Genomic DNA, 8,675 nt, shown 5'->3' with positions numbered 1-8,675 from the left:
TAGGAGACCGGCCAAACACACAGTAAGCAAGCAGCCCTTTGGCAACAGCAGTCAGATCACCATGGCAACAGTCAGTAATGGGTTACGATAGCAACAACACAGCGCAGAATCAAAACACCAGTTTGATTTCATTCAGCCTTTATTTGACAATTTTGTCCAGATGACCTATGTGAACCATTAGGCCTTCCAATGACGACCTAGAGACAGACACAGCTGCAGACTGAGACAACCACCACACAAATCAAATGAAAGTTTATTGGTCGAGTACACCGTTTAGTAGATGTTACAGCGGGTGCTGCGAGCTCCTAACAGTGCAATAAAATATCAAACAGGTACACAAACAAATCCAATTAACAACCCAAATAGCACTGGAACAGTAATCCAAATGCAATCTATACATATATACTCCGTATCTACACCGGCTGAATTTACACAAGATGTACTAGGAATGATATGTACAGCAGTAGATATATTAGTGAGCTATGTCAAGAATCCAGTAAATAAATAAATATGTGGTGTGTATAAATAGTGTAACTAAAATACAACATTAGAATGAGCAACATTAGAAGGAGCTATTTTGAGAATACACAACTATATATTGTATGTAAATACACAGTACAAAACCCCATTGCAAAATGGATAGAATTGCAGGAAATTTGCTTCCGGACCGGAATATAAATAGTGTATATGTACAGTATGTGAATGGTGTGTATAGACAGTATGGACAGTATGTGAATAGAAAAGGTGTGTATAGCAGTAGTCACAGTGCATTCGGAAAGTATTCAGACCCCTTGACTTTTTCCACATTTTGTTATGTTACAGCCTTGTTCTAAAATTTATTAAATATTTTTTTCCTCATCAATCTACACACAATACCTCATAATGACAAAGCAAAAACAGAAATACCTTATTTACATAAGTATTCAGACCCTTTGCTATGTGACTCGAAATTGAGTTCAGGTGCATCCTGTTTCCATTGATCATTCTTGAGATGTTTCTACAACTTCATTGGAGTCCAGCTGTGGTTAATAATATTAATTGAATATGATTTGGAAAGGCACACACCTGTCTATATAAGGTCCCACAGTTGAACAGTGCATGTCAGAGCAAAAACCAAGCCACAAGGTCGAAACAATTGTCTATAGAGCTCCGAGCACTAGCGGTTCTGGGGGGGTCAGGAGAGGCCAGTGCCCCTGTGACAACAATTTTGGACCCCCTTGTGGCCCCCCTAAATGTGGAGTATGAAATCATTTTTACATAACTAATTTTTGCTATCGTTCTTTTTTTACATCTGTAATTAGACAGTGGCAACGATGATGATTATGAACATGGTCTTTTGCCTGCTAATGCCTGCAATGCAGTGAAGAAAACGATATGACAACAATAACGTCTAATGTAACTGGCCCCTCTAACAGTACAACTGGCCCCAGCTTGGCCCCCCCAGTTGAAATGGTCTAGAACCGCCACTGGCTCCGAGACAGGATTTTGTTAAGACAGATCTGGGGAAGGGTACCAAAACATTTCTGCAGCCTTGAAGGTCCACAAGAACACAGTGGCCTCCATCATTCTTAAATGGAAGAAGTTTGGATCCACCAAGACTCTTCGTAGAGCTGGCCACCCAGGCCAAACTGAGCAATCGGGGGAGAAGGGCCTTGTTCAGGGAGGTGACCAAGAACCCTTTTTGACAGAGCTCCAGAGTTCCTCTGTGGAGATGGGAGAACCTTCCAGAAGGACAGCCATCTCTGCAGCACTCCACCAATCAGGCCTTTATGGTAGAGTGGCCAGACGGAAGCTCCTCCTCAGAAAAAGGCACATTGCAGCCCGCTTGGAGTTTGCCAAAAGGCACCTAAAGGAGTCTCAGACCATAAGAAACAACAATCTCTGGTCTGATGAAACCAAGATTGAACTCTTTGGCCTGAAATTTTCTAAAAACCTGTTTTTGCTTTGTCATTATGGGGTATTGTGTGTAGATTGATGAGGAAAACAATTAATTTAATACATTTTAGAATAAGGCTGTAACGTAACAAAATGTGGAAAAAGTCAAGGGGTCTGAATACTTTCCGAATGCAGCCATGACTAGAATACAGTATATACATATAAATTGAGTAAAACAGTATGTAAACATTATTAAAGTGACCATTGTTTAATGACTCTATGTACAAAGTGCAACGGTCTCTAAAGTGTAGGGTAGAGTACCGGGTGGTAGCCGGCTGATGACAGTGTCTGATGTTCAGGGCAGAGGCCGGCTAGTGGTGACTGTTCAACAGTCTGATGGTCTGGTGATAGAATCGGTTTATCAGTCTCTCGGTCCCAACATTGATGCACCTGTACTTTCTCCACCGTCTAGATTGTAGCAGGTGAACAGGCTGGGGTCTTTCATTAACTTCTTGGCCTTCTTTTGACACTGTAGATGTCCTGGAGGGCAGGCAGTGGGCCCCCGATGATGTGTTGGGCTGACTGCACCATCCTCTGGAAAGCCTTGCGGTTGCAGACGGTGCAATTGCTGTACCAGGCGGTGATACAGCCCAACAGGATGTTCTCAATGGTGCATCTGTAGAAGTCGGTGAGGGTCTTAGGGGCCAAGCCGAATTTCTTCAACCTCCTGATGTTGAAGCACTGTTGCACCTTCTTCACCCCACTGTCTGTGTAAAGGGAACATTTCAGGTCATCAGTGATTTGCACGCAGAGGAACTTGAAGCTTTTGACCCTCTCCACTGCCGTCTCGTCGATGTAGATAGGGGTGTGCACTGTGCTGTCTGCTGTAGTTCACGATCATCTTCTTCATTTTGTTGTTGTTGAGGGAGATGTTTTTTCCTGGGACCATTCCGCCAAGGCACTCACCTCCTCCCTGTAGGCTGTCTCGTAATTGTTGGTAATCAGGCCTAACAATGTTGTGTCATCAGCAAACTTGATGATTGGAGACATGCATGGCCACGCAGTCATGGGTGAACAGGGACTGAGCATGCACCCCTGTGGGGCCCCCATTTTGAGGATCAGCGTGGCCGAGGTGTTGTTGCCTACCTTCACCACTTGAGGTCGGCCAGGGAGGGGTTCAGACCCAGGGCCCTGAGTTTAATGATGAGCTTGGAGGGTACTATGGTGTTGAAGGCTGAACTGCATTCTTACATAGGTATTTCTCTTGTAAAGGTGGGAAAGGGCAGTGTGCAGTGCAATGGCGATTGCATAATCCGTGGATCTGTTGGGGCGCAATCCAAATTGTAGTGGGTCTAGGGTGTCAGGTAAGATGGAGGTGAAATGGTCCTTAACTAGCCTCTCAAAGCATATTATGATTACAGAAGTAAGCTCCTACGGGGTGATAGTAATTTAGTTCAGTTACCTTCACTTTCTTGTGTACAGGAACGATAGTGGACATTTTGAAGCAAGTGGGGACAACAGACTGGGATAGTGAGAGATTGAATATGTAGGTAAACACTCCAGCCAGCTGGTCTGCGCATGCTCTGAGGACGTGGATTGGGATGCCGTCTGGGCCGGTAGCCTTGCGAGGGTTAACATGCTTAAATGTCTTACTCACATCGGCCACAGAGATCGGGAGCACACAGTCCTTGTGAGTGGTGGGGCCCACGTCAGTGGCCCAGTGTTATTTTCCTTGAAGCGGGCAAAGGTTTTTAGCTTGTCCGGAAACGAGGTGTCGGTGTCCACGATGTGGCTAGCTTTCCCTTTATAATCCATGATTGTCTGTAGTCCCTGCCACATGCGTCTCATGTCTGAGCTGTTGAATTGTGACTCCACGTTGTCTCTATGCTAAAGTTTTTCCACTTACGGAGGTCATAGTTGGTCTGGTTGAACATGTTCATGTTCCCAGCCACCTTGCCGTGGTTAAATGCGATGGTCCTCGCTTTCAGTTTTGCACGAATGCTGCCATCAATCCACGATTTCTAATCGTCACAGTATGAACCCAGTATGAACCCAGTGGACTGATGAACCCAGTCACCGAGTCAGTGTATACCTCGATATTATTCCCAGAGGCGACCTGGAACATATCCCAGTCCGCCTGATCAAAACAATCTTGAAGCATAGATTCCGATTGGTCAGACCAATGTTGAACAGTCCTTACCACGGGTTCTTCCTGCTTAAGTTTCTGCCAATAAGGGGGAGGAGCAGGATAGAGGCGTGGTCAGATTTCCAGAAGGAAGGGTGGGCTTGAGGGCCGTGGGTGGGTGGAGGGCCGTGTGGCTCAGTTGGTAGAGCATGGTGTTTGCAACGCCAGGGTTGTGGGTTCGATTCCCCCAGGGGACCAGTATGGAGAAAGAATGTATGAAATGTATGCATTCACTACTGTAAGTCGCTCTGGATAAGAGTGTCTGCTAAATGACTAAAATGTGTAAAAATGTTGTAGGCGTCCTTGAAAGGAGAATAGCGATGGCCAAGAACGCTTTCGTGGTGAGTAGCAAAGGCCATGTCTTGATAGAATTTCTGGAGTGTTTTCCTCAGATTTCCTTTAATTAAGTCCCCAGCTACAATAAATGTGGCCTCAGGATATGTGGTTTCCAGTTTGCACAAAGTCCAGTGTAGTTCTGGTGTCGACCACCAGATCTCTGTACAGATTTCTACAGAGCTCTCTCTCTCTGTGTGTGTGTGTGTGTGTGTGTGTGTGTGTGTGTTTGTGTGTCAAATCAAATCTAATTCTATTGGTCACATGCACCGAATACAACAGGTGTAAACTTTACAGTGAATTGCTTACTTACGAGCCCACTCCCAACAATGTAGAATTAAAAGTAAGACAAATATTTGCTAAAAAAAAGAAAATAGTAACACAATAGAAATAATAATGAGGCTATATACAAGGAATACGAGTACCGAGCCATTGTGCAGGGGTACGAGGTAGTTGAGGTAATTGAGGTAATACAGTATGTACATGTTGGTAGGGGTAAAAGCGACTAGGAAATCAGGATATATAACAAACAGAGTAGCAACAGCGTATGTGCAGTCGTATGTGCAGTGTGAAAGTGTGTCAATGTTTGAGTGTTTGTGTGGGTGGCGTCAATATGCATGTGGGTGTGTGTTTTGTGTGTGTGAGCATATCTAGTGTGAGTGTGTGTGTGTGTTAGTGTAGCATGTGTGTGGGTAGAGTCTACTGAGTGTGCATAGAGCCAGTGCAAGGGAGTCAGTGCAAAACAATTAAGATAAATAAATAATAAAGGGGTACAATGTAAATAGTCCGGGTAACTATTTGAGTAACTGTTCAGCAGTCTTATGGCTTCTGGGTAGAAGCTGTTCAGGTGCATTTTGGTCCCAGACTTGGCACTCTGGTACAACTTGCCATACGGTAGCAGAGAGAACAGTCTATTACTTGCGTGGCTGGAGGCTTTGACAATCTGACACCGCCTGGTATTGAGGTCCTGGATGGCAGGAGTTCGGCCCTAGTGATATACTGTTTGGACCATGATAGGTCCTTAGTGATGTGGACACTGAGGAACTTGAAGCTCTCGACCCGCTCCACTACAGCCTCGTCCATGTGAATGGGGGCGTGTTCGGCCCTCCATTTCCTGTAGTCTAGTCCACGATAGTCTCCTTTCTTGCCCACGTTGAGGAAGAGGTTGTTATCCTTGCACCACACTGCCAGGTCTCTGACCTCTCCATAGGCTGTCTCATTGTCGTCAATAATCAGGCCTATCACCGTCGTGTTGTCGGCAAACTTATTGGTGGTGTTGGAATCGTGCGTAGCCACGTAGTCATGGGTGAACAGGGAGTACAGGAGGGGACTGAGCTCGCAGCCCTGAGGGGCCCCCGTGTTGATGGTCAGTGTGGCGGATGTGTTGTTGCCTCACCTCACCACCTGGGGCGGGCCGTCAGGAAGTCCAGGATCCAGTTGCAGAAAGAGGTGATCAGTCCAAGGGTCCTTAGCTTAGTAATGAGCTTGGAGGGCACTATGGTGTTGAACGCTGAGCTGTAGTCAATGAACCGCATTCTCACACAGGTGTTCCTTTGGTCCAGGTGTGAAAGGGCAGTGTGGAGTGCAATAGAGATTACGTCATTGGTGGATCTGTTGGGGCGGTATGCGAATTGGAGAGGGTCCAGGGTTTCTGGGATGATGGTGTTGATGAGAGCCATGTCCAGCCTTTCAAAGCATTTCATGGCTACAGATGTGATTGCTACGGAGCAGTAGTGTGCGTTTGTGTGTGTGCATGCGTGAGTACTTGTGTGTGTGACGGGCTATAGTGCGCAGACAGAGCATGTGTTACATAATTCAGAAATAAGCCTACAGCAAATAACTACAGAGATACAGAGAGGAGAGTGTTAAACACACTAGGATGTGTGTGCGTGTGCGTGTGCGCATTCATGTGTGATGACGCCACACACCCTTGCCCAACTCGCCTTGCGCCCCTCCTCCGGTCACATCTGGATCTGGATCCTCCCATCATCAGCAGCACTCAGCAGAGCTGTATCAGTGTCTGCGAGGGAGAGAGGAGAGAGAATCTCTTATCGCAGCAAGACAGGAATATTTACATCAGATCATTATCTCTCTTTTTCTATGGCTCTCTCTCTCTCGCTCTCTTTCCATTTTGAAACGGAGTAGCCTATTTATCTGTCTCTTCGCTACCGATCATCTCATAAACAGAACAGAGGATTAAAAACAGAAGAGAAGAGTAAAACAAAAAGAGAGACTAATGGAAGAATAAAAAGCAAAGGAGAAGAGAGGAGGAAGACCTCTCATCTCATTCATCTATTCAAGCAGGAAGAAGGAATTTAGGCTACCTCTCCTCTACACTTGATCATCTCTCTCTCTTTCTCTTTCTCCTTTGCTATCTCTTTCTCTCTCTATGGTCATGGCTGTGCAGGGGACCAGCCTGTTAGAGAACCCAGTTCAGGCGGTTCTGTATCTTAGAGAACTGACCACTATTGTTCAGAACCAGCAGAGCCTCATCCAAACACAACGCCTGCGCATTGACGAACTGGACCGACGCGTGGATGAGCTGCTTGGGGAGAACATGAATTTGCGTGAAGCAAGAGGTGTACAACCTCACCATCATCACCCAGACCACAACCTGAGCTTTCATTGTCATCATCCTCAGCATCAACATCCGTACCCACAAGACACCGGTTCTCTGCCCGCCCAGCCCATGCCTGAGGTCCATCCTGCTGAGCCAGAAAAGTCCTCTCCTCAGCCCGCCAATCCGGAGGACATGCAGCTGGTACCGGCCCATCCCCAGCCACAGTCACTGAGCCCTCTGCAAGGCGAGGCCATCCCGGGCGAGGGGGAGGACAGCAGGACCAGCACGGGCTGCCACACACTGGTTCCCCTGGTTCCCCTAGCTCCCCTCACTCCTACCACTTTCTGCCGCTCGCTGGCTCTCGCCAGGCAATCAGAGTGAGTCTGTTTACTATAGCCTTTATCAACACAAACAAAATAAATTGTGTGTGTGGAAACTCGAAAATGTCCAGTTTGTAAAATATAAGCCTGCCAGCCTGCTGAAGTTGGCTGTTACAACGGTAGGATCATCATGAGAGTGACGTGGAGATTTTACAGAAGCGGATTATTTGCCAAGATAGACCAAAACATGGGAGATTATATAACAAACAGCTGTGTGTGTGTGGTGTGTCTGTGCGCATGCATGTGTATGTGTGCGTGTGTGTGTGTGTTTGTTTGGAGGGATATGGCTCAATGCATGCTGCACTCTTGGCAAAGAAACACTACTTTGAAACCTGATTGAGGGGTCAGTTTTAAATATGAGACCGTAGGCCTAGTTGGATTGAATACAACTCTACAACTGCTGTACTGTAATTGTTAAGAATAATTGCAGCTCAGCTCTACTGTTATAGCTGTAGCAGCCCTCTCCATGGTTCTGAATCAATTTGAACAAAACCCCTTGTGTGTGTGTGGGAGTGCACTGTATGTCTGCGTATATGTGTGTGTGTGTGTGTGTGTGTGTGTGTGTGTGTGTGATGCCCCCCCCCCCCCCCCCTCTGGGGACAAGAACAGAGTAAAGAGGGAACAGAGGTGGGGAGAAGAGAGGAACAAAATGCAAGATTGATGATGCTTGGCTGTGGAACCACAGTTCCATCAGGGCTGGACCTGTGGACTCTTACTGATATTAGAGCTGTCTGTCTTTGGAAACCTAGAGGCTATGGCATACAGGATATTCAGGAACTACAGTAGAAAATATCTATTTATATTTCTCTCTCCCTTCAACAACTACATCTATCCATACGACTGGCAATATTCTTCTCACATTACGCAGCGCATAAACTGTATTTTTTTTGTAACTCTTTTTTTTGCGAGGGGGGGATCGGCAGACTGTATAACATACTGTACATGCTGAAATAGGCTGCGTCTGTCACGAACGTTGTTGTAATGATCGGACCAAGGTGCAGCGTGGAATGGTTTCATCATCTTTATTCGAGTGAAATGCACAGAAAACAATAAAGAGCAAAATGAACCGTGATGCCAATGTAGTGCTCGCAGGCAACTATACATAGGCAAGATCCCACAACAAACAGGTGGGAAAAGGCTGCCTAAATATGATCCCCAATCAGCGACAACGATAGACAGCTGACTCTGATTGGGAACCATACCAGGCCAACATAGAAATACAAAAACTAGAGTACCCACCCTAGTCACACCCTGACCTAACCAAAATAGAGAATAAAAAGTCTCTCTAAGGTCAGGGTGTGACAGTGTGTGTGTGTTGGGTGGGGGGGGGGGGGGGGGGGAC

At 46.3% G+C, this 8,675-nt stretch overlaps 1 protein-coding gene across 1 annotated transcript in view; it reads left to right on the top strand.

The window, feature by feature from the left end:
* Nucleotides 1–6,374: 6,374 nt before the first annotated feature.
* Nucleotides 6,375–8,675, top strand: part of LOC123723687 (IQ motif and SEC7 domain-containing protein 3) — a 29,489-nt gene continuing 27,188 nt past the window's right edge. The window contains exon 1 of the mRNA XM_082956629.1: nt 6,375–7,330. Within this exon, the coding sequence (XP_082812755.1) occupies nt 6,783–7,330 (548 nt within the window). The 5' untranslated portion in view covers nt 6,375–6,782. The remainder of the gene's footprint in view (nt 7,331–8,675) is intronic.

Source organism: Salmo salar, chromosome 10, assembly GCF_965601325.2.
Source record: "Salmo salar chromosome 10, fSalSal1, whole genome shotgun sequence".
NCBI lineage: Eukaryota > Metazoa > Chordata > Actinopteri > Salmoniformes > Salmonidae > Salmo > Salmo salar.
Note: the sequence above shows the minus strand (reverse complement) of the source record. Positions and strands in the feature narration are given on the sequence as shown.